Consider the following 27,322-nt stretch of genomic DNA (forward strand, 5'->3'; position numbering starts at 1 on the left):
CTGATGTAACTGTGTGTTTTTTCCCGAAAGAAGTCAAAAAGATGTCAAGAGAAATATAAAGCTACAAACAGTTCATCTGCACTGATCATTCAGCTCAGACGAGAAATAAACGACCACTGCAAAAAAAAGTTTTTCTTTAGTTCTATTATTTATTTGTTTTTAATGTAATGATTTTTTGATCTGCCCAAATCCAAGTGATACAACTATTAATATCAGCCTCACTTCTATTATCATCATCGCAAATGTTAATATGAATCTTAGAGCTGCTCAACTTTAACTGCTCCATTTAACAGTATCAGTCCTCGTCATTTCACTGTAGTTACTAATGTTATTGGATTTATCAGTCTGTTATCATACTTTGTCGTTACTGCTTATGCAACACATTATCACTGGCATTGTAGCTATAAATCGTATTAATTGTTGCAGTAGTTATTGTGGCGCTGTTTGTCTCTACTGTATGCATCCTTTCTTTATGCATCTCTTTATCCCACTTTCCAAGTCACAAGTCCCACTTTCCATGTCTCGACAGATATCTTTGTCTGTTAAAAGGCATTTCTTTACTTTGCCATTGTTACTTTGCTAAATGTTAAACAGCCAAGTGCTATGCTCATGGTGGATTAATGTTCTGTCTTTTTAGGCATTATATAATAAAGAGTATGGAGTATTGTCAATACCTTTTGAAAAGTATATTTAGATACTGATCATTTGTTATCAATTGGCCCTATACAAATACAAACTAATCGGTTTATAATCATTATTAAAAAACAGAATGTTTTAGATAGAAACTCAAATTTCTTGAAATAAGGTTTTGAGTTGTTTCCACTCTATATGTTTTTTTAAAATCAGCATCTCATGGCACTGGTTTAGCTTAGACAGTGAAACAGGAACCCCATGTTCAGAGGCACAGATTTAATTGCAAAAAAGAGAGACCTTTCTAAGAATATTTATATGGAATATAGGATAAATGTATACAATCAAAAAAAGGATTTTTAAATAAAATTTTATTCAGAATTACTTAATATTTTAGGCTTCTTTTTACGTCTCTGAAACTGTAGAAAGTAGTGTCAAATCCAAACAAATTCATTCTTAAAGATAATGAAGTGCCTGAATAATACGATGCCTGTTAGTATGAGGTCACAGTTTGAAAAGGTTAGAAACCCTTGGATTCATTTTGTCCATTGCTTGTTTTAGATACATTTTTCTTTTTACTCTACTGTATCAAACATACCAACCGTTTGTCGCAAGTCTTTGCACTACCACATGCAGCCAGTAGATGTCATATTTGGTTTGCACACTGCACAGTGTAAGCAAGCCCATTACACAAACATGTACACATGGGGACCTTAATATGTTCCTTAGAGGAAGTTAAGTCCCCATAGCGTGAGTAAAACAAGTCAAAATTAACACACTGATCACTTTCCCAACTTAACAAAGATTTTCTTTCTCTTTCTGGCAACTAACCATGACCCTTAAACCCAACCTTACGTTCACCAACAAGTCCACTAGTGTTTTGGTTTGTGATGGGATAGGGCCAACCCCCAAGGATTGGTCTCTATTCTGAAAAAAATCCTTGGAAGTAGGCAATTTCATACCCACACACAGAAAGTCATGCTGTTAGCTAGTGTTTTGCCTTTATCTTTACTGGGCTGTGATAGGTTTGATCAGATAAGAGGACTGCTGTTTTAGTGTGTGTGTTTGCGTGTGTTTTGGAATTTGTAAGGCTATGTTCAGTGGTGGGTCTGTCCCCAGACAGGAACCCAGTAGCTCATAAACAAGGTCAGAGACAAAAGGTCAACACACCTTCTCTTTGTATGTAATTTAACGTAACAAGAACACAATCTCAGAAACACAATCTAGTTTTTGACCAAAACATATTTTTATTAACTCAAAATGTAATATCTACATATATAACAGTCCAGATGCTGGAAAGATCAAGCACATTTCAGACTGTTTATGTTCATATACATTTATTTATTATGTAGGTACAGAATGTAACTTAACGTCTCGCGTTCAGTTGTAACAGCTGCTTTTAAAGCACAAAAAGATTCAGGACAACCCAACATGGGTTATTTCTCTTATAAACCTTAATAAAGTTTATATCTGTTATGGCACTACTTTATAACTTTTTAAACGTCAAACAGCATAACACATTCATAATCCACCCATTTAAATTAATAAAGGAAGATGGAATTCAACTTTCAAAATACAGTTTTTTCCACAGAGGCCGAATGGTAAGGTTTAAAATGTGAAAAACCAGGGATAAAAAGTTTCATTCTTGGAAAATACAAATGTTTGCCTTCTTTCCAAAACTAAAAGCTTTAAAGCTTGATCCAAAACGCAAGTGGACCCTGTTAATGTTCTTAAAAAACATTTCTGTCATCCAAGAGGCTTCTGCAGTAAATGTACTGGTGGCTAAGACAAGCAAATCAAATCAAATCAAATCTACTTTTAGTTATTTTTCCATCAGTAAGTTTACAACTGAACACGTATTCCAGATGAGACGAAATGTCAATTAAAAACTTAAAGATTTCAGACAAAGCTTTTAATCACCAGGAGCAAATTTGCTTAGCTTAGCACTTGAGACTGGCAACAGGAGAAAACAGCTAACGGCTAGTTTTGGTTTGTCTAGATCAGTGGTGTCCAAACTTTTTTTCTTGCGGGCCAAAGTTGTCGCGTTAGAATCGCTCACGGGCCACAGGGTTTTTTTTTTAAATATTGGAAGGAACTTTTTGTATTTTGACCACTTCAAAAAAATAATGTAAATACACAATTAATTGCAGTGGGAAACTGTTGTGTTCTAATTTTTTGGAAAGAATAGTCAGGCTTTTGTAGGTCTCCCTCGCTAACATGAAAAAGAAAAAGAACGAAATATGCCATCTGATGAGGCCTGGGGCCAAAATCTTCTGATTCTTCGAACGAAGTCAAGGGCCACAAACAATCCACTCAAGGGCCACAAATGGCCCCCGGGCCGCACTTTGGACACCCCTGGTCTAGATAATCAAGTCTTATCCAGCACAGATTTAAGACACTAATTAAAACGTTTTGCCTTGTTTGGCTTTACACACAATTACAACAAACAATAGGTGGTTTTACAAGTTATGTTGGACAAATTCAACTGCTTCCTGTTAGTAAAGCTAACTGCTAGCCTAATGCCATAAATGTTGAGATGTTTGTTCTCAACATTTATTTAAAAAATAAAACAGTGTTTTCCCCTAAAGGTTTTTTTCTGATGTGTTTTCGTATTGCAATACATTTCATTCAGCAGAAATAAAACATCAAAGTGCTCAATCATTATGACATCAGAGAAAGGAAAATACTGAACACTGACAACACAAATCTTCAGATATGGAGTCCGGACTCTACAAGACCTTCAAAATCCCACTGGTGTTTTTTCCCTGTTTTCTTTTTAAAATTCTCCAGTTAACTCCCCCAAAATAAGAGAATATTGAGTTTAGGCAAACACTTAATAATTGCCCTCCACCAGTCTGTGTGTCTCCCTTGATGGGTGCTAAAGTCTCTTGGATCTTGGGCACCAAGGAGTGTCTGGGTACAGCAGACAATGGACCGACCTAAACCTGAGAAAAAAAGAGGGAAATGAGTGTCACAATGCCTGGAAGTTGCCCGCTGGGGATTTCAAACATTATATCCTGAAAACAAATAGTCTTGTGCATACATCAACAAACGCACAATAAACAAAGCCAGGAAACTTGTCGTAGTAGTAAAACATTCACAACAAGAAGCTCTTACATAAAGGAGGATTGTCATACACGTTTGCACAGCTCAAGCTTTTCCTGAAACTGACAACAAAAAAATACACCATGTCTACTATTGATTGTACTAAAGATTTTGTCTTTTTCAATTAACCCCACATACCGATATGTCAACAAGCTTATCTCATTACCTCATCTCACCTTTCATCATCCCCTGTAGCACAATGTCATCAGTGTCAAGTTACACAAATAATGACAATTATAACATAATGACTGAACAGAGGACAAAAAAAAACAGAAGAAAGAAGGGAACTAATAAAAAAAAAACCCAAAAAAACCCCTTAATTTCAGGAAGCCTGAAGATAAGATCAGCTTTTGTTTGCCCTTTGTGGTCAAGATTATGTCTTTCCAAAGCAGCAACCTACGGTGTTGAAAAATGAATCCAATGAAGAAGTGCAAAACCCAGCAGAGCCCCAAAAGTCACATTGACGCCACATTCAAAAAGCCTGTTCTTCACAGCAGAAATTAACATGTTTAAAGTTAAAATAAATAACATGTTTAAAGCATGGTAAAAAAAAAAGATGATATTAGCCTTATTAGTTATTGTCCTCTTGGGCAATCTTTTTTTAATAACATCTGTTTTACAGTCTATGTTCTTTCCTCTCACTGTTGTGTTAATTTCAATGCCTAGTGGTTACCATTTTATGCAGGCTCTTTTTCTGACTTGAGTGAAGCAAAAACAACTCCATAACACATATTTGTACCTTGTAGGATCTTCATTTATTGACAGAGGTCCTTTCAGGTTCACAGTGTTCCTGCTGTTTTCAATAGTGCTGTAGCTGAGTGTCACCTAAAAAAGGGCGGGCAAATAAATACGCAAGCTGTTTAAACAGATGGCAGATAAGTGAGTCAGTTTGTGTGCGAGTGTGTGAATGAGTGTGTACCTGGCTGTGTGCGTCTGAAACCAGTCCGAGGTTTTCCAGGTGGGAGTGGAACAACGCTGAGCGGATGAGGCTCACACCAAGCTGAGCTTCAACGATGTAGCCTACAGTGCAATCATCTGGAAGGTGAATGTGCTCAGCTGTTGTCATGAAAACGCCGTCACTACAGAGATAAAACAGTTACATTAGACGGGATTATATAATACCACTCCAACAAACTCATCTCTCATCGAGGTTAATATTAACCTGGCCCAGGGTTTCATCTTGAGTGCGAGGCCTTGACTGAGACAAAATCCTGCTCCTCCTGTGGCAAACCAGAAACGCACCTGCTTCTACACACACAAACACAAACACACACACACACACACACACAAACACACACACACACAATTAGCTGCCGTAAACATTTGTTTTGCTGTATGTTCTGTGTTTGCCTTTTGGACCAGTAAAGAGCTTACTAGCCAAACCCAGGAGATAAACAATTTTATCAGAACTTTCATCAGAAGAGACTACCCAAGGGGGTCAAAAACATGATTTGGTTATGGTGCAGGGAAATGATGACTTAAAAGAACATATTTACATTATATTCCTTTACAAAGGAAATATAGGAAACCATTGGGATAACAAATTGATCCAATACTGAAGATCCTGTTATTGTAGTTTCACAAATGGCCAGTTAGGGCTAGTTTCAACAGCACATCAATCCATGTTTTACATTATAAAACTCAAAGTGTTAAGTACTAATGACTAAGTATCAATGACGGTCCTTTACCTAACATTTTAGCTTTGATGGCAAGTTTTCAAATTAGCTGGTGTAAAAGTTAGGCTAAATGCATCACACTAAAACTCTGACAAATGACGTGGTGCTTACTTTACAATTCATTCTCTCTGCCCTTTCAACAGAAGCATGTCTTACTTAAAAATAAATAATAGTGATGACTAAAAAGCCAAAATGTACACTTTTTTTTTAAGTCTATGGCTAAATCCCAAACTCCACACTCATAGATTCACAGATTTCAAACAGACTCACTCTTTAAATGTGCTTCTAGTTTGATCAGCATTAACGATTTTCAAAATTCTGCTTTTCATTCCAATGAAAGAAATACAAATACAGTATAAACTGGAGATGGGATTTTCTTGCATTATACCGTATCATGGCGCATGTTGTTTCCAAGCAACCTGTGATGTCGTGAAAGTATGTCCAAGTAAAATATTTTTATTACATTTTTGAAACATGCCATTCAACATACAATCTCTTCATCATATTCTGTCCTTTTTAACTGAACCCAAAGGAAAATAAAACAACGTGCAACAAACAACCCCCCCCCCCCCCCCCCCCAGATTTGGGCACAAACCATAAGTATGAAGATGTTTTGCTTCCAGTGAACCAAGCACACCTAAAGTCATTCAAGTCTGTGACAGTTCAGTGCTTAGGCCATAAGATGGATGTTAAGACTGTATTTATTGTGAAGTTTTGGGAAAAATAAAGTTTACCATTTCAGTGGGGCTGAGCTTTTCCATGGCTTCAATTGGTCTCTCAAGGCTGGGCCGGCCGATGTAAATGTCCTGAGTGTGACTGTACTGAGACAAGAGTTTCAGGAGAGAGCCGACGTTCAGGTAGTTATCATCATCAACATGACAGAACCACCTGCAACACAGGTAAGTAAAAGTTAGTAAAAGAACATTTGTATGTTTAGGACAAGACTTTGCGTTACTACGTGTGTTTAGTGTATCTTACTTCTTTCCAGAGTTTATAAAGGCATCATATTCCAGAGCCATTTTACAGGAGAGGGCTTGACGATTGTGGGTGGCTGAGCAGTTGGTGTTGATAAGGTGAGCTCCTAGTAATCGATAAAATACAAAATCAAGAACCAGTATCTCAAACAGAGGGGTTGGAAATATTTTTCTTTAAAAAAATTAAATTAAATTAAAAAAAAAGAACTGTAAGGATTTGATGAAGCAACTTTGAATAAATGTTTGTTTCACAAGCAGGTCAGAAAATGAGGATCCCATTAAAGCCTGAATGCTTGATAATACCCTATTAAATATGCACGTTACAGATCGAATTTTGTAATCTATAATGTGGACATTTAAGAAGAATACCTCATTGAAAGTAAAACAACGTATAAGCGAAATAAGGAAAGGCCCACTGACCCACTGATTAGACTAAAGTGACTTCCTGCACCTCATGGAAACACAGTATTGCCCAGTCAGCAGCCTGGTTCCTGCTTTCCTGCACACTGCAGATAACGCTGCAGCTACTTAGCTAAAACCATGGGGTGTGTGTGTGTGTGTGTGTGTGTGTGTGTGTGTGTGTGTGTGTGTGTTGCGTGTTGCTCACCCATCCTTTTCCTTAGCTTCTCGTCCTCTCCATCAGTGAAAACATAGGTCTATGGAAAAGCACACAAACACAGTTCATGTTATTCCAGCAGCCCGTAGTGAAACAGCAGGGAAATGAAAACACAGCCACATAGAAGCACTCATTGCTCCACCATCTTTGATTGTAAATGATTGTTTTTAATCTCAGGTGAGACTTCCACTATTCCCTCTCTCACACACATGCTTACGTTCAACGACACACAAGCTAGCAAGTGATAATTGGATGGAGGCCAAGACAAAAGTAAGGCTCATGTTCATCAGCAACCGAGCAGCTGTGTGTGCGCACGTGTGTAAGTGTGTTTATGTGATGAGTGAAGGGGTTGAGGGTCACTGCGCACTCAGGAAGCCATGTAGACCCCTCAAATTTCCACAGGAAGTGAACACACACCCCGGGTGCACACAAAGAAGTGTCTGTAAATATTGTGTTGGCTCCAAGGACAATGATGTGAAATGAAACAAAGACAATGAGGTTTTATTATGTGAGGCTTTCTAAATCGGTATTGTTGAAACAGTGAAGGACGTTTTTCCATTGCACAAATAGTCCTAAAAAACAAGAATTTTTGGCAATTCATTACACCCCTGAGGGACTACTGAGGAGAAGACTTTGGGCATGGTTCTAAAGGTTTGATCAGGCGCCTTTCAGTGGCAACACATAGAGGGTGGGAGGGATTGTAGACCTGGAAGAAGGAGCCAAGTTTGCTGTCATTATTTTAGTTGGTCCAAGTTGGAAGCTGATCAATGGTTGATTAAAAAGACTGGCTGGGATAGAGAGGAGCAGTATTATTTAAGAGACAACCTTCGGTGGTGAAAATTAAGTCTACGTAGAAGTCAAAAATTGCAGTCCATCAAGGCCCCAAAAGCCCACGAAATCACTTGCACCCAAAAAACCCCCTGGTTTGAAACGATTATGGCTTTATTGGAACACTTTGTAGACTTAATCATTTACACTTCTCACAATAAGGTAGAGAAATTGTGAGGTTCTCAGTGGGTTTAATAAATAAGGTCATTGTTTCACTTCAGTGATTAGAGGTGAGGAGCTCAGTCACCAGAGAGGAGCTCGAAGTAGAGCTGCTGCTCCTCCACATCGAGAGGAGTCAGCTGAGGTGGCTGATCAGATGTCCGATCTGTGCCAGATGCCCCCTGGATGTCTCCCTAGGGAGGTGTTCTGGGTATGTCCCTCCGGGACAAGGCCGAGGACACGCTGGAGAGACTATGTTTCTCGGCTGGCTTGGGAACGCCTCTGGGTCCCACCACAAGAGCTGGAGGAGGTGTCTGGGGCGAGGGAAGTCTGGGCGTCTCAGCTCAGACTGCTGCCCCCGCGACCCGGCCCCGTATAAGCGGTGGAAAAATGGATGGATAATTTTTGGGGTAGGGAGGAAATTGTATTAGGGTGATAGACGCACCTCATTTTGTGTTTTCCATGTGATAGTTTCACTGTGTATAGTGAGACTTACATATTGGGGCCAATTAAAAAAAAAATACAAAAAGACAACCCTTTTAAATATGACATAAATCTCAACATTCTGGGGGTATGCAAAGCTGGTATTGTCAGCAAGTCATTATCAGTCAGATGTTGCTCGTGAACTTGGTGTGTCTCAAAGCGTCATCAGCAGACAGCAAGACACAGAACTACTGGCAGTGTTCGTGACAGACCCAAACGTGATGGACCGCAATGATGACCAATACCTAAAGACCTTTACACTCAGACTCAGTTATGCTTCTGCCACACAGCTGCAGGCCTGTTTACGAGAAGTGAGGGGTGCTAAGGTTTCCAAACAAACCATTCACAACCGACTCCACCGCTTTGGCTTGTTGCCAGACGACTCCACTCACACCAAGACACCACCATGACAATTTGGACACAAGACCATGTGACCTGGACAATGCAGCAGTGGTCTACCATCCTGTTCCTACCATCCTACCATCATGTCTTGTGTCCTGCCTGTCTGTATACTGCTACTGGATGCCTTGAATTTCCCTCGGGATCAATAAAGTATCTATCTACTGTATCTATCTATCTATCTATCTATCTATCTATCTATCTATCTATCTATCTATCTATCTATCTATCTATCTATCTATCTGTTCACTGATGAGTGTCGGGTCACCTTGCACAGCGTTGCTGGAGAGGGTAAGGTGAGCAATACGCAGAGGTCAACATGGTCTCCAGGGTTCACTTTGGTGGAGGAGGTGCAACAGTCTGGGCAGGCATCACTAATCAGTGCAAAACAGATTTAGTGATCTTAGATGGATCAGTTACTGCACGTTCTTACTTCATCACAGAACCCATCACCATCTCCCAATTCTGCCAGCACAACCCCAACTTTCTGTTCATGATCGATAATGCTCCACCACATCGTGCCGGAATTGGTCACAGGTCGGAACTCTGAACCTGCAAATCAACTGATCAATAGTTAATGGTTTGCTGCAGTGCAGCCTGGCTGTAGATCAGTGGGAAAGATGCCAACAGTCTGATTATGCTTCTGTAATGTGGCATTTGCTGCAAAAGACGTTGGATTTACGTTTACAGACTAACAGTAGATGAGTGTCTTTTTAAATGACATAGCTAAAAATATGGTATTTTATTAGCGATCCTCTCCTTTTTATAATTTGGTACAGTATAAAAATAAAACGTTTCCCAATGTAACGTTTTACTTACACTTTTTAAAATGTCCCTTTAGATATAAAGATTTGCACTGCAACCTGATAATCATTGCTACATTTATAATGTGAATATTGAATCTGAGGAGCTAGAGAAGAATTTGCCCCAGCATTTTCTAACTACACTGAACACAGTCCCGTGAGGATTCCACATTGCAGCTTCACTGCCAAGCTGCACCAAGTCAGTGAAAACATATTACATACAAGTGTTGTATTCCAATTGATAAGGCATGAGAGAGAGAGAGAGAGAGAGAGAGAGAGAGAGAGAGGTGGGGGGAGGAGGGAGGGAGAGCCCAAACAGCTGTGACTTTTTGTCAGCCTTTTTTCCTTACTGCCTCTTGAGCCCCAGTCAGCTTCTTGGTTTAGTATCGGTGTTTTGTACGAGGAGGAGGTGTGTGTGTGTGTGTGTGTGTGTGTGTGTGTGTGTGTGTGTGTGTGTGTGTGTGTGTGTGTGTGTGTGTGTGTGTGTGTGTGTGAGAGAAGATGGGGGGCTTACTGTGAGGAAAAAAATGTGTGGCTGGGAAAAGGGGGGGGGGGTAATAGTTCAGTAGCTCACCAGAAGTTGCGCTTTACGGCCCAGGAAAAAGGCGCCTACAAATACAATCAGGGCAGGAGAAAGTTTGTGAGTGCATGTGTGTGTGTGTGTGTGTGTGTGCGTCTGTGTGCATTTTAAACTTCCAATGAGAAATCTCAGAGTTCCCAGGGCATGTGTGTTTATGTAGGTAACACTGTGAGAACTTGTGTGTGTGTGTGTGTGTGTGTGCGCGCTGTGTTTCCATTACTCAGCAGTCTTATAGGATAAAGGTGTGCCTGGGAAACAGGTAGAGTTACACACACCTGACCGTGAGAGCCGATGCAAGAATGCGTCACACAAACACACACACACACACATCAGCTGATTCCCCCAACATAACCTCTATTTTCACGTCAACAGTGTGTTTGTGTGCGAGTCAGTGTGTTGCAGCACATGAGACATGAACGATTCCTTTAAACTCCGAGGTTTAAATGGGAATCAGAGCAACCACTGTCATCTCCACATGTCTGTGTTCGATTAGGAGCTTTGAAGCGGCTGGGTGCAGCTTGCCACAGGCCCATCTGTTTTATAGCAACAGATCCGTCTTTGACTCACTCACCACAGTGAATCAAACCCAAAATGTTGTCTGCTCTACGGTTTGATGTGAAATGTTTATCATTGAGACTGTGCCTAACATTTAACTGGGAAAAGATGATCAGTGGCAGGAGGAGAGTCCAGGTTTTCTGATGCATTCGTAGGTTGAAACTAACATTTTTAAACTATTTCATTGTTAATCTAATGACAATTTTTTAACCAAATATGATTGAAGGAAAAAAAAAAAAAGAAAGATTCTAATTGGTCATACATTTTATTTTTACTAATTTTTACACATTGCCAAGTCACATCTGCAACTCCTGAAAATGTCCTGAAATATTTGGGCTGAGCTGCTCGTGGAAACACAAAGAGTCAAATTTCACACTTGACCGTGTTTCCGCATCTGGGGAACCGATGTGTGAACACAGTAGGAGATATTCATCGCCGCAAATAAGCAGGAGGGAGTTGATGACATTTTTATACCAGCGATTGGTGTGATCATCCTACACTTATAAAAGCTGCTTTATGCTCTTTTTAGTTAGCCAGCATGTCTTTTTTGTTCTTGTTGATAGCTTGACTATGTCCTACAACTTGGCATTGATATAATAGCATAAATTGATGACAGGGAAAACATCCTGATGTGTGTAAATGAGCTTCTCAAAGATTTCAGGAGCAGGCTGTCAAAAATGTCAGTTTCACCTTGAAAGTTACTTGGCTACAGGAACTGTTCATAGGCCTTTTCATCACTTTGCAATTAATCAAGCAAAAAATAAAAATAATCATTGGTCGTAGCTCTATTCAGGTTGTTTACTGGTGTAAGAGACACAAAGGTTCAACATTTTATTTCACATAAAAGTCAGACACACACAAAGCACTTGTGTAAATCACCAATTGAAAACAGTAACATAAGCTATAATGTACCTGGATTGAAGGTGCTGAGACTTTAGAATGAGCCCTTTGTTATTTAAATGAATTAGTTCATAATGCCATTATTTTGTGAGAGGTATTTTAATGCACCTATAGAAGATGTCCCAGAAATAACATGGAGGTATTAAGTACTGCTCCCTTATACATGGTGGTGGAAAAATTACCCCACATTATGTGAAGCAGTGGTTGAAAGATGAACTACAAGAAAGAAAGTTTTTATATTGCACTGGTATTTTTTTATTTTTTTTTAACTTTCCAATGTATTTTCCTCCTCTAACATTTCAGAATTTTTATGATGTACAGTGGTGTTTTTAAAAAAAAATCACCGTCATATCTCCCCCACTAAACAGTTGTTTTCTTTGTGCAGACCACAGAGAAATCTGCATCTCATCGAGGCTGTCTGAGGAAATTCATTTATCCATCTGACTCCTGAAGTACCGTCCTTCCTGTCTACATGTCCCATGCTGGTATGGCAGTGTGGTCAGCCTGTTAGCCCCTCAGATCTCCCTCTCATGCGTGACAAAAGGCCTCAATCTCTGTTTTACAATTGACTGGCAAGAGAGATCAAAGAGGCCATAACATTGGGGGGGGGGGGGGGGTGTTATGACTTGATTGCAATTGCAGCAGGAGATGAGGGACACACACTGATACAGAAAGTAGCCAAGGCAAAGCATGTTTCAGCTGTGATCTTCAAACTATCTGTCCAGGTTTTACCGGTTTACATTTTACTTCATGTGTCCACTCATCAGCTAATTCATCACTTTAAAAACAACATCAGCAACGAGATTTAAGTTAATGTGAGTTCCAGCCTGCTTGATTGGCCTCTTCCACAGTTTTAAAACTGAAGTGTGCCCAGCATTATAATTTGAAAGCTTTGGTACCTGGTAGAGGTAAAATTACCTTATTACCTTATTATTACCTCATTAAAATTACAATTTGATTTGAAACAATACTGACTTGTAAAAAAAAAAAAGCAGGCAATAGTTCATGTCCCTCCAGGTTTCAAACTTTTAAAGTTAAGGTCACATTTCTAATATTTAAATAAATTAAAAAAATTATAATTCTGTGGTTAAAAAAAAAAAAAACTAAACTTAAGTTTACTTTGACATGGAGCCTAACATAACATCTGTAGGCTTTTATAGGCAGGAGCTCACCTGTTGCATATTTCTGGAGATCCAGGTGTCCAGCAGCAGCTCCAGCCTCTGCCGGTGATATCTCAGGGTGCTTTTCACCGCGATGAACACGTCCTCCGGGCACAGGGGCTCCATTGGCCGGGGGGGAGCGTTTCTCCTTGAGGGTTCCCTTGTCCCTCTTCTCTCCCGGGTCAACTTTCTAAAATAAGCCGAGAAAACTTTCCCGCCGGCCACCACTGCAGCTGCCGGGGGCTCCGCCGGGTCAGCGCTCCCCGGCTGTCCGAAAGTGAAGAGCAGCATCCCGGTCACAAGCAGGCAGGTGACTGCGGCTGCCGCGGCGCTTGGTTCTGCCGCGGAGCTGAATGTGCACGCGGGTTTCCACATTGTGACGGTTTGTGAGGCTTTACAGCTTCCTTCATGGACCAAAAAAAGTCCAAGAAACTATCGGTTTGGATTTAAAGCATCTTCATGGTTTACGCACAGTAGTAGTTGACTACCGAGTGACTGACTATTTTATTTAACTGAGAAGTTAGAAACTCCACCGGTGGGCGGGACGGTGCGTTTTATTCATCCTATGGCAGTCTTTAATGCTCTTAGTGGGCGGAGTTAACCAACAGGGGCGGCGAAGGCTCCCCATGAACTTGCTTCACAGATCAGGCATATATTCATCATTTTAATACGATTAACCATTTAGTGCTATGTATGTTGCATGAACTGCTTAATTCATTGTTTCTTCCATGTTGCTTGGTCAGCACATGTATGTGTGCTTGTGTCATTTAGTTTTTTGAGGCCTTCTAATGGGGGAGTCAAAACCCCAGAAAACAGTTCTTAAAAGAAAAAAAAAAGGGGGACTCTTGAAACTGACAATTCATGAAAAAAGTAAGATGGACTTTTTAACACATTGCAGGTATTGTAAGATTCAAAGTTAAAAGCATAATATTTACTAGATGGAAAGAAACATAGTTTGTCTTTGAGGAGGCTGTGGGTCCGTTTCAAAGAGGACAGATGTTAAAGATGACCGTGACATCTGGCTGTTTGTAGTGCTGCCAACCAATGGCACACATTCACACACACTTATTCAAACACAGACACAAAAGACAGATGTGCCAAGCCAACCATCCGAGGAATGTTTTCCTTCTCATAATGTGAAGTTTGTCTGTGCTGTGTAATCTGTGCTGATCCCTCAAGCACAGCCAGTGTTGTGTTACATTTTAGAAAAATACAAAAGCAGTAACACCAACAAGTTAGTTTAGGCCCTTTTGGAGTTACTAAGAGAGAAACTTCAAGACTTGATAGAGTTACTCTATAACACCATGCTGATAAGCACCCAACATTAAAAAAATGGGTATCAGGCTGGTTGTAGTCAAAAGTGATTTCACAGGATTCCACCTAAATAACCTACCTTTCAATCAAGCAAACAGACAAGAGGTGGGGATGAGGTGAGCGTCCACCTCTGAATCAACTTAGCCACATCCCTTATCATGCACATTTATGAATAACTCATAGGCTTAATACACTCAAAACAGATATACAAATCCCATTACCTAAATCTAAACCTATTACTTAAGGCCATGGCAGTTCAACTTTGTGTATTTAGAAGACTACATGTGACCTTAAAGTTGTCTTCAAGTCATATTTTTAAATTCTATTTTAGCAACAACAATGTTTAACTGTTGGCCCAAAAGTGTAAAAAATAATAATCAACAAAATTCACTGGAATGGGACTTCATCCTCTAGTTTCTTTTTTTTCTCATCACCATGTTAGTTTTTTAGTCTCGACATAAAGGGGATTTGTGCAGTTATCTTACAGAAAGACACATATTAAGAGAATCACTAGACAAGGAGTAAAATCCGAACTCTCATTATTCCCTCTCCTGTTGGCGATGTCCTCCTTGTCTGGCTTTGTCAAAACCTCTTTACTTGTTGACTTTTATCTACTGGAGACCACAAAAGGAACAACAGCTGAACTGCACTCACACACAAGTTCCCCTTTCTATGATGGCTTTCATTTCCTCTCAAACCATACCAGTGTAGCCACAGTGGGAGCTAGAGCTGTGTGTGTGTGTGTGTGTGTGTGTGTGTGTGTGTGTGTGTGTGTGTGTGTGTGTGTCTGGAGAATGTTGTGGTTTTTGAATAGGGGTGGATAGAAGATTCTATTTATAATCTTGTGAGAAGCTGATTGACTTTAATTTGACTTTAATCCTGTTAATTTTTAGAGGAAATAGGATCCAGTCTTAGTGTCTAAACTTTTTTACACTAAGGGCCTGATTTACTAAGATCCCAATTAAAGAGTACTTAATTCTTGAATTTCCCTCGGGATCAGTAAAGTGTCTGTCTGTCTGTCTATCTATCTATCTATCTGTCTGTCTATCTATCTATCTATCTATCTATCTATCTATCTATCTATCTATCTATCTATCTATCTATCTATCTATCTATCTATCTATCTATCTATCTATCTATCATCATTGCGTGTTCACTCCAGATTGCACGTTTGGTTTGTGGGCATTTTGCGGGTGATTTATTAAGAATATTTGGATGAATGATAACAGGTGAAAACCTTGTGAAGGCAGTTGTACTTAAGTCAGGCTTTTGTGTGTTCTACTGGTTTTAGCTCCAGTCAGGCTTCTCACAAGCAGCCAGCACAAGTTTACAGTCTCTCAAGTTTTGTTGTTTGTGTTTTGGTTGGTCAATTGAAAAGGGGACTAAAACGGGAGGTAGGGGACATCCATCTGTTGGGTGTGTGGATGTTGGGGCTCCCTGGTACAAAAAAAACAAAACATGGCTGATTATTTTTTGTCATCACTGGCACACAGTGTACATAGGATAAATTTTTTAATAATGTTTTTGTTTTGATTTTGAAAACAACAAAAGTGTTACTCATAGTTAGACACCATAGACTGTAAATATTGGTTAGGCACGTAGCTGACATGATTGACAGGTGGGCTCGCCGTAACGGTTAGTCAAGAGGCTTAAACCCTACCTCAGCTTCAATTCCTACCCTGCCAGTTGACTGAAAGTTAGTATGACAACATTTTCAGCACGGTAGCAGCTGCCATTGAGCCTCTAGAACTCCCTTACGTAATATATGGCTGACGTCACTGAGGCTTCGCCATTTAACAATCCCTCCAGGATTTTGCGGATTTTTTGGGGGATTGTTGCGGCCTTAAATGCCTGATTTCGGGATAGCTTTTCCAAAAAAGTTGCAATGCTTGTTGCAACGTTTTTAGCTGGGGGTTTTTTTGCAATAAAACTATTTTAATTGTTCAAATTTGCAGAAAAATTAAGGTGATTGGACAAAATTGCAAGGTCGCCCAGAAATCTCGGTGATTGGTTGAATTTACGTGAATTGTTGCGATCGCAACATCGCGACTTCCCAGAGGGACTGATTTAATGTAGACTGGAAAAGTGATGACCTATTTCTGAAGTTGCTTCACCATGGGGTCTAACTAGATTTCGTCAATGGGATTTTTGAATTGGATTTTGGATAGTTGCAGAAAATAACTTCTGTGACAAACACGTTTCTGATGCGTAGCTGTTTTATTCAGCAGGATAATCTTTATAGATAAACATCACTTTTATGAAGTTTGAAGTGTTAATGCAACAGAGAGAAGTAACAAGCTAACGTTATGCTACAAGCAGACTACACCTGTGGTCAGTAGATTTTGACATCACAACAGTTATGCTTCATTGATCTGATCAGCGGTTTTGACAAGCTAGCCAAATGGTAGCTTAATAAGTTGTTTATTAACCTAATATTTGCAAGAGCACTGAAAACCATGACTAGAAGCTGTAAAGCGGATTAGTGAGAGAGTTCCCGGCGTGATGACCTTTAATCTCCCCGACAAACACTGTAGTCTTATTTAGCCACTTGTTAGCAACCACCATTTTAAGTTTGCATAAAAACTTTAAAATTCACAAATGGGGGTCTTAAGTAACATACTTTATCTCGTTGAACAAAATGTCAACATCTCTTAAGCTTGCGTTAACCACAAGCATTATTTCAAGCGTCTAACTACAAACCCATTCATAATCCCCACATTGGCTTTTAAAGTTAGGAACACATGGTGCTAAAATGCTAACTCACTTCCGGGTTTTAGGACTCATTCCTGTCAGTCTATTTGCAGCCTGTAGTTTAGGTAGCCAGCATGTTACATAGCTTAGTGTGTAGCAAGTCACAGCAATGGTACAGATAAAAAGACATTGAAAAATATTAGGCCTATAGGCTATAGTAAACCATTTTTCCAGCACTACAGTATTTTAATATTTGGCTTGAATAACTGAACCATGTTGGAATGTATTTTCATTCTGCCTTGTATGCAACATCTTTTAGGATGATACAAATATGCTCTCTGTGCTTTTCTTCTGTGTTAAGAGCTTAATAATGATTCTGTTTTGCTGAATGTCTGTTCTTATTTGATATGTGCAACTGTAACATACAAGAACAGAGGAGCTTGTTCCTCCATCTCCTTCTCTTTCATCTGCAGAAATCCCCCTTTTTTTTTTAGCTTGGCTTAATCCCCTTCCCTTTGATTTCTGCTTTCAAACCTCCTCCTGTTCATCCTTTACTGTTTTCGTTCCTTCCTTGCATCTCTCCTCTTTTTATATTTTGTTGTCAAAGTTGAAGGATTGAAAGTGCCAGATCACAGTTTTCCAAGCCTCAAGTCAAGACTTTTACCCGGGTTTCCCCTTACTCATTGTACTACTATCGATGCTTATTAGAACTCTCAAGAACAGCTGTTGTTGACAACATATTAACTTTAATTACAGTCTAAAAAATACACTGCCTAACAGCAACTGTATCAAATCAGCCTCGACTGACGTTTCATACTGATGTACATTACTTTGGATAAAAGCGTCTGCTAAATAAATTGCAGAATTGTGGCAAATAATAAATAAAAATAATAGAGGGCGTTCTCGTCTTTGATTTACAAATACATTCTCAACAAGGGTTATAATGAATGGCAATAACATAGATGTTCCTTTATATATACATACATACATGTATACACACACACACACACACACACAGAGACATATATATATATATATATATAAGGGATGGGACTTGATTAAAAAAATGTAATTAACTCAGGGCTTTCTAGTTAATTAATCACATTTTAGGTGCATCACAATATTTGCCCTAAAAAACAGCACTTCTTAATCTAAATGGATTTTGGTGGCTGAATAAATGCAATGCATGTAATTTTACTTGCTTCTCAGTTTCACAAAGCTGTTGGATCTTGTTTGAAATAGTTTTTCTGCACAGCAGTTGGAAAGTTGGATCACACGTTGCTATCATTAGCACATTTTCTAACCCCTGACAAACAGTTCTGTGCTGTTTATGAGGCAAACTGTGTTTAAATGCCTTAAAAATTTAATGTGTTATTTCCTTGTAATTTTTTCATTGTAATTAACGCGTTAAAGTCCCACCCCTAATATATATAGTGTATATTTGGAGAGGGGACATGGCCAACCTAGGCAGGCAAGTAATAGAGACTGTCTGTCGGCTTAGGTTTCAGTTGGAATAGCATATGACCTCTTTGGATGTTGCACGACAATAGAAAGGGGCAGCAGAGATGTTTCAAAACATGTGTGTTTTAACATTTAACAGAGGGCTGGGATTTTTGTCTTTATGGGCAGACAATAGGAAAAACAAGTCTTTATGGAGACAATCTGATGAAGCCTTTTCTCTAGTTGTATCCATCCTGCATTTTTCTCATCCTCACTTCATTTTCTTAATCAAATCCAAATAAATGCTGCTTAGGCATGGCATAGACCAGTGATTCCAGGAGGGGCGCAAACGTTGACACTTGTATGTCCCGCTAAAACCTGGCACTGATCTTCAACATAATATGAGTATTCTGCAGCTCAACATAAAATCTGATGTGCTCATTATTAGTCCCTCTTGACAGAGTTCAAACTTAATGATAATCTCTGCTCCGGCCTGGGTGCTCTATCCAATAATGTTTGCAAAAAGGCACACAAACTAGGGGTTCGACTCAGAGATACATTTCATATCCAGGTGACCAAGGTGCTGCAGTCCAGTTTTGCTCAACTAACACAACTAACCATAATCAGGTCATTCCATTCTCCTAGTGACAAAAAGTCATCCATGCATTTATACCCTGCCAGACTTGATTACTGTAATGCTCTTTATTTAGGCATTCGCAAGCATACTTAATTCAAAATGCAGCTGCCAAGCTTTTAACACGTACCAAGAGAAGTGACCACATTACACCTGTCCTTGATTCCCTTCCCTGGCTACGTGAGATTTAGAATAAAAAGTTTGAGAGTTTGCAGCCTAACCTGGCAGCCTCCAGTCAAAACAGGCTTCTCTTCTTGGCTCTGCCTTGTCTCAGTAGACTTTTCTCAATGTTTTCCCTTTTCTCTTTTTGTGGTTGAGATTACTGGAAACTTTGTCCTTAGATTGGGCAAATGTTTTTTTCTTATTTTTATTTCAAGCAGTAGTTTATGTGCTTTATTATTTGTTTGAATCCTGTCACTTTTGCCCTCCACATTCATTATCTCACCCTTCTGAACTTCACTTTGTCTCTGATTCTGTGCTATCTTTTTTTTTATTTTTTATCGTGAACTAAAGAGAGATACAGCCAACTGTGTGGTCAACCAAAAAGCTCCTTGTTCACAGTTTGTGTTTAAAGTCATTCGCCTGTTTTCATATTAAAAGTGAAATATGTCCATTGTTCATTTGAGATCTTCTGTTTCTTCTCCTGAGCAAATAAACTCAAAGACATCTTCCTTATAGCAGTCAGAATTTTTGATAATTTCCTTGATAAGTAGCCTTTGTGTGTGGGAGTGTGTCTCTCTCTCTCTCTCTCTGTGTGTGTGTGTGTGTGTGTGTGTGTGTGTCCTTGTGTGTGCGTGCACTGCTACAACAAGAGGTCCTGTCATCTTAACTAGGATTGTACAGTCATGTGCTTCTCATTAAAATAATTCCTTTAGTTTTGGATTGATACTACACAGTCAATATGTTCAAGTTGTGTGTGTGTGTGTGTGTGTGTGTGTGTGTGTACGCACACACGCGGTCTGTGTTTGATTTTAATGTTTCGATATTGAGGTAAGTATTATAGCTTGGCTGGTATAAAGAACTGTCAATAATACTTAAGTGGACATGGTGGGAAATTACAGAGTGCTGCTGATGCTTCTCATTTTATCGATGATGAAGCTTCTAATGATGATGACGATAGCAAAATGCTCAGAGCCACAGAAGTTTCCAGACTCTTAAAAAAAGCAAGTCATAATCATATGATTAATCAAAAACAAGAAAAAAATCTTCATGGATGACCTGGCAGCTACTTACGCAAAGCTGATTAACTTGGATCATGTGAGTCCATCAAATAATATTGCGACTGCACATACCACCCAGTGTGTGTGCGTATTTCTTTGTCTATTTTCCCATGTGTGTGTCTGTGTGTGAGTCAAAGGCGCCTCCAAAGAGCTGTTGGAGACATTATATGATCTGCAGGGAACTGAAGCGAAGAATCCCTGATCACAAGACTTCACAGAAGTTAACGTAATGAGTCTGCTGTGTACATTGTTTGTGTTATGTGGCACATTGTGTGTGCATGTGGGTCTGTTTGAGAGGCAATAGGAATTGAGGCAAGCTAATGATAAGAGAGATAGAAGAATGTGACCTACAGGCTTGAATATGTGTTAAACAATCTTTTATACAGATAGTACGTGCCATAAGTTTGCTTATCTTCCCCTTCTCAGTATCTTTCCACTCACACGCTCTATGCTGCCTGCCAGCCACTTCCACCTCATAAGCTCAATCAGCTCACCGGTGTACACAGCTGCTCCTTATCAGTAATCCAGGCTTACTCTTTGCCTGATTGTTCTTTTCCCTGTATGTTAAATTTTCTGATACTCTCACTAGGACTGATTCCCTTATGTTTACCATGTTTGTGTTTAACCTGTCAGCCCAGTACTAATCTCTGAAATCACCACAGTCTCTGACAAGTTCTGCCTGGTTCCCATCTACCCCTGAGCTAGGCCCTCTCTCTATAAGGTCATACATCCACTGTGTAGTTCTGAAATATCTGAAATGTCTTTTTTTCCACCTCTGCTAAATAAATTGTAGTAGAATTACAGAAACTCAACAAAATAGGAGGAACAAGAGTAGTCTGGACATATAGTGGAGTACCTCATGTTTTGTACATTAAAACATGAGTCTCTGGCCCCTGAATTTTGATTAAGGTCTTACTGATAGACTGCATAAAGAGTGGCCATGGGACTCCAAAATGTTAGATGGAGCGAATGTTGAAGTGCCGTATTTCTGTATTCTTTCTTCTGGCAGGGATGTGGCAACTGCCCTGTTTGCAATAAAAAGTTTAATTGTTTTGAGATCAACCAGAAACAAAGTGAAATGAGTTTATGGTCTAAAATGCGTAGTTCGAGACTCTTTTATACAACATGATGTTCATTTTGTAAGTTATATCCCTTTTAACATTAAAGGTGATACATTGAAACTGTGCTTCAGTGATCAGCCACATGTGATTGTCAAGTTGCTACCAGAAAGACCTACCTGTCAGAATGAAGGTGTAACTAATCAACCTTTTTTGTCCAATGCTAAACCAAAGAAAACAAAACCATTTTTTACACAGTAAGTTCATATACCCAGACTTACATATGCAATTTGACTTTGCCAATTGTGAAACATGAGTGTATGCAATTGTTTACTTGTTTTCAAAGTTGACAGGCTTCCAGATGTTGTCCCTGCATTGCTCTCAATATAACAATGCAGCATTCAAAAACAAACAAAACTAATGACACCTGTGCCCCTCCGTAACTGATGTGTTAAAGCTTTTAGAGGGCAGGCCTAAATTATGAGGTGAATCACTTCCAATAATGTTGTCATATTGTTTTGTTTGCTTGATTTGCATATGTGATCTGTCATGTACTTTCATTGTCAGCTGCACAAAGCAACTGCTCTCCACTTATAGTAAATATGAAGTTCTCTTTTTTTTCATTTCAAGTTACCTTGGAGTGTTCAGGATAATACATGTTCAATAGTTTTTGTTTTTTTTATCATTTGCATTCAAACAGTGAACAACTCTGAATATGGCTCTTTAGTTACTGAACAGTGCAAAGCAGATTTTATAAGTCACTTATGGGTTATGAACCTAGAACTCTTGGGTAAAAAATGTATTTAAAGCTTTAAATGGTGACAGGCAGTGCTGATATGATAACACATTTGATTCATTCAGAAGCGCGATCAATGAGTGACTGATATTCCTGTAATACAGGCCATGACACCACAGAGTCAAATATGATTTTATTTTGTTTCATCACTTTTTACACTTCTTGACATTACCTCTCCCATGATCATGAACCCCCACAACATATCAACTCTGCACTATCTCACATATCAAATACAGCGACATGGTGATATAGCCCTGTGTGTGAGTGTGCTTAGCAGTGAGCGTAAGAGACACAAACAGAGCTGAAGAAGACAATAATGTGATGAAGATAGGAGGAAATTAACTGCTGTTTCATTTGGGTCTGAGCCAAAACACATATAACCAGTGTGGATACACACACACACACACACACACACACACACACACACACTCATGGGAATTAGTGAGGGGAAAATAACAAATAACTGAAAAGAAAACAGTCAAATATGGATTCATGTGTCTGCTGGTGATAATAAACACTCCTCCCAGGACTCGAAACAAAAAGAAAAGATGAATAGTTAAAAAAAAGAGACAAATGGTCTGGTGAAGAAAAAGGAAACTTCACAGTAAGCAAGCAGGCGGGGAGTAATTACCGTAAATTCCGTACTATTGAGCGCACCTGGATATAAGCCGCACCGGCTAAAAATAAGTAAATAAATGTATTTGTACATATATAAGCCGCACTTGATTATAAGCCGCAGGTGTCCACGCTATAACAAGAGCTATTTACACAGACGTAGGCTACCGGTAACATCCGCAAATACTGTAGCGTCCGTACGGACGTTAAAGGACGACGAGAGCGTTCAAATAATAACTTTTAATAATCCGATCACTGTCGGCCGTGACCACGCCGTTTACAGCAGAGAGCAACACATAACTTGCCGTAACAATCCAACTCTCTCCCCCAGCGTTCTCTCATACAGCCACTCAACACGTTCTCGCTGGTGCATTCACTGACTCTCCACATAATCGGAATTATGAACACATTATCAACTACTGACTTTACAACATGAACCGTTACAATACGAAGCCTAGCCGACGGTGTCTGTAACACGGCTGATGAAAAAGATGACCGTAATATATTTCACAAGAAAAAGTCCATCCATTCACTGCCTCAGAATGACTTCATTACTCACTTCCTCAGTCTCTGTTGTCGCTGTCAGTGTCATCTTAACGTGCAGCAGCTCTGTTAGCTTCTTTGGCAGCCAGGTCGATCGCCTTTAACTTGAAAGCTACATCATATGCATTTCTCCGTGTGTTTTCCATGATGAGGGTGCGTGCATGAAGCGCAAAATGACTGATATTAAGATCCGACGTGACGAAGTCAAATGTTTTTGCGGCAGAAGCTCATTGTCCCCCATAAAAAATCCATGCATTAGCCGCACCGGAGTAGAAGCCGCAGTGCTCGAAGTGTGAGAAAAAAGTAGCGGCTTATAGTCCGGAATTTACGGTACTTGTATATCATTTGACCAGTGAGACACCAATGTAATCTTTGTTCATGCAATGCAGCTGCTTTACATTCTATGTATGCTCTTCTTCACTCCTTTGTTGAAACTGTGACATTTTGAATACATTAATACACATAGAAATAAAGGCATCATCATCTTTGCGTTGAACTCTTGTTGCTTTTCACCGCCATGCTCGATTTCTGTTGAGTCTTTTATACATCATGTCTTTACTCCTGAGACCCCCTACCTGTCTGGGAAACTTCACCCTGTAAGGGAAATATGTGAATACGCAATTCAGACAGATTTCAGTGGCAAGGCTACCTTAAATTTTACAGAAATGTTCAGTCGTACAGACTTCCATTCTTGTAGAAGTCTTTCAACACAGTCTGGCTGCACTCCCAAAACTATAGAAAAGAAACGATTCTTAAATTAGTGCAACAGTGTAAATTGTCTGTGTGGTAAACATAAGAGTGTACGTAAAGGTGTCATTACTACTGTGTTTCTGTGCACATAACAAATTCCAGACTCATTTTTTACTGCATTACTCTAATCTCATAGACAGTGAACATGGTTTAGTTCAGGGGTTTAAGAGGTTAAACTTGTTTTCATCACCTTTAACTTTAAACTTTGACCCGGCTGACTTTTACCTCAGCTGGACTCTGCTTTCACTTCTCTCCCTGCAGCTCTTCAAATCTAATGGCTGATTTTTGACCCATAACCCCTGCCTTTCCTGGTCCTTGAAATCCACACCACCTGCACTGACCTCCTCTGACTGTGACACACATACATTGAAGAACTTTAAACCCTCCTCCTCAGGCTCTATAAAATCGTGCCAACAGACTCTGAGCCATGACAAATGCAGGGGAGCCTGTGGTCTGTGTGGAGCCTCGGCTCGGTCACGCTGTCACTATCAGCGTCTGAAAGTGAATCTGCTGAACTGATTGAAATTGAAGCAGGTTAAAGACCGGTCTATATTCTGTAAATCTGTGACGTCTTTGTGACTGAATTAAATAACTCTTATTTGGCACAGAAATGGAGATTAATTTTGGAACTAAATGCTGAATCAAGTAAGAAGACAGGAGGGTGATGGACAGCTGTCCTTTAGTGTGTGAAAACCAACTCTACTTGCTAAAAGAGACTTTTTTTTCACAGCACATGACACTTATGGCATTTGGTGACCTCCTGTGTGTGTGTGTATGCAAATGCTACATTTACCTTGTGTCATGGTATAAGAATTTCATAAATCACGCAGCTCAGTGGGTTAAAAACAGACAACTGCAAAAATGTATCTGCAAACGCTGTTGAATTTAAGATCAAAGCAGCTGAAGCCAAAAGTCAAATCCACCTGACATCTGCAGAGATGCTTCAAAATGTTCAGTGATCAAACACAAATAAACTGAGCTGAGTTTTCCGTTCTTTCAGATTTGTGATGTGAAAATATAAATTAAATCTACATGTGCAAACTTTCATGCAAAGAATAACCTGCACCCAGCCCTTATCGCTTTCTGTTGTGTTGGATTGTCGGCCGTTCACACATGCAGACTTAAACGCTGGCATATTCTTTTATTCACAGGTTTATTGTCAGGCTCTTTCATTCCTTATCACCAACACCAGAAAGAAGGTGCAGGATTCATATATGTTAATCCTTTTCCTGAAAATAGCCCCCTCTATAAATATACAATATACTGCTGTTTTAGTTAAGTTTCTTAAATCTGCACTGCCCTACGTCATTATTGTTTTTTAATTGAATATTATTTAATAGTGATGTGATCAACCTTTCATGATTAACATCTCTAGGAATAAATGCTTTTTAATGAGATCAGACGCATTAACACAAATAAAAAAAGGCTTTTCATCTGAGAAGTGCTGCATGCATTGATTAAAAATGACATTTTGAACTGCAATATGTTGCTCCTTGGCACAAAATGGGGTTATTATCTTATTTGATGAACTGATTGCACAAGTAGGCTCCTGTTGTTATGGATTCTAATGTCACAACATGTCACTACAGTCAATCTGTGAATTAGTGAGATTGATTCACTGTCCTGTCTCCTCCATTAAAAAAAAACAAGCTGAAGCCGAGTGTGTGGAAAAAAATCAATGCAGTGCTCTCACAGTTACAGCCAAACAATCCTGTGTTTGTGTGTCTGAGGTGTTTGCCTGATAATAGTGCTTCGAAAATGGCAACAGGGTAATGTGTGTCATGAAACTGACACCTTTCAGTTTGTGTGAATGTGATTGTGACAGCCTCAGTGTTTTATCTTATCACAGACATACACATAAGCCTGACTCAGAGATGTGTTCCATCAGTCTGACACCTGACTGCTAATCAGCACTTAGACACCAAACATCATGTATATGCCACATTTCCCTTCATTCTTTTTTCTCTTACCTGATGTATTTCACCCAACAAATAGCTGACAACAGTAGGTCAATATAGACTAACTAATTTACTAATTGTAAACTTTTATTAAAGTTCTCCAAAGCAGAAAAGGGCTTCAGGTTCTTCTTTCCTAATATATGACCCTGTCTGACTTCTTATGAAGGAAGAAACTGGAAACGTTTAAAATCCTAAAACAGCGTCTAAGCCTTCTCCCCCCAGGGTCATCAAATTTCAGTGCTATTTCACGGTCCCCATAATGTTTCCCTCCTGTTTAGGCATACACTTGAGACTGACTGTTTGGAAATGTTTTGGCACCAAACCTAACAGTTAGTGAGTTTATTTAAAATCAACATTACAAGCTGAACTTTGAAAGGATTCAAGTGCATATACTCTCTATCTGGCCATCATAAACGGGCTGATTCTTTAGATTTGTGATCATTTTAAACGTGTGGCATTACAAAGAGAAGTCTTTAACTATAAATTACTTGATCCAAATGGCTACATATCACTCTATTCTCTATTATTTATCTATTTCTATTTTTAAATACAATCATGAGGGATGAACACAATCATTGTGTCTTTAAAGAGTTGCCATGTATGGTCCCAAATCAAATCAAGAACAAGTGATACCAAAACAAGTAAAGGCAGTGTCTGTTGTCAAGCAGTGAGTCACTTTCTTGTGAGAAGAATATCTCTTTCTCTTTTTCTCTGACACACACACACACACACACACACACACACACACACACACACACTGCCCTTATAGTGCAACACTTTCCACTGACACTGATAAAAAAATTACCCAAGGGACAAGTGGAATCATTTTTAGCTCCACTTTAGCATCCTGTGCATGTGTACTTGACTATCTGTGTGTCTGCAGGCACATGAACATATTAAACTGTTAAATTCTCAGAAGGGAGCAACGCTTCTTCTTAAAACCCCTAGTCTAAAGACTGTTGAATGTAGCCATCTGTGGTTTTAACTCTCATGCTCAAACCTGACAGGACAAATGTATGGTCAAAAGATGACTTTGAGCTTCAGACCACATCTAAAGACAGATTCTCTGGTCAGATTAAACTAATCCAGGTCCACCCTGAGACCATATCTGGAGTTTGTTCCAGGTACTTACAGTCTTGTGGACAAGAGCTTCCCTAATCCTCTGAAATATCTTAAGTGTTTCTATTTGAGCGGGTTCTTAAAGAGCAGTGAGATTTTCCCTGCAGACTTGTTCAAATGGGAGCTGAAGACCACCTTAAATTATTGATCCGTTGCGTAAAACACAGTGGTATCTGTTTGTGCAGCTCTTCTGCTGAACAGAACCCGCCCTGGTGCCCAACTTGATTGGCTAATGTTTCAGCTAATATTCAAACTCCCTTTTTAGTGTCATGAAATCTGTTAGAATCTGTTCTGCCGTGAGAAAGTGACACTGGAC

At 39.4% G+C, this 27,322-nt stretch overlaps 1 protein-coding gene across 1 annotated transcript; it reads right to left on the reverse strand.

Annotated features, from left to right (window-relative positions):
- Window positions 1-3,249: 3,249 nt before the first annotated feature.
- Window positions 3,250-13,418, reverse strand: LOC306819919 (beta-1,3-N-acetylglucosaminyltransferase lunatic fringe-like). Its single transcript, XM_079337545.1, has 8 exons — window positions 12,881-13,418; window positions 6,993-7,041; window positions 6,390-6,492; window positions 6,146-6,299; window positions 4,898-4,983; window positions 4,655-4,814; window positions 4,475-4,560; window positions 3,250-3,575 (listed from the first exon to the last, which is right to left on the reverse strand). The coding sequence occupies exons 1-8, from the start codon at window positions 13,241-13,243 to the stop codon at window positions 3,509-3,511; spliced, it is 1,068 nt and encodes a 355-aa protein (XP_079193671.1). The 5' UTR covers window positions 13,244-13,418; the 3' UTR covers window positions 3,250-3,508.
- Window positions 13,419-27,322: the final 13,904 nt, after the last annotated feature.

This window comes from Symphodus melops (genome assembly GCF_947650265.1).
Source record: "Symphodus melops genome assembly, chromosome: 2".
Lineage (NCBI taxonomy): Eukaryota > Metazoa > Chordata > Actinopteri > Labriformes > Labridae > Symphodus > Symphodus melops.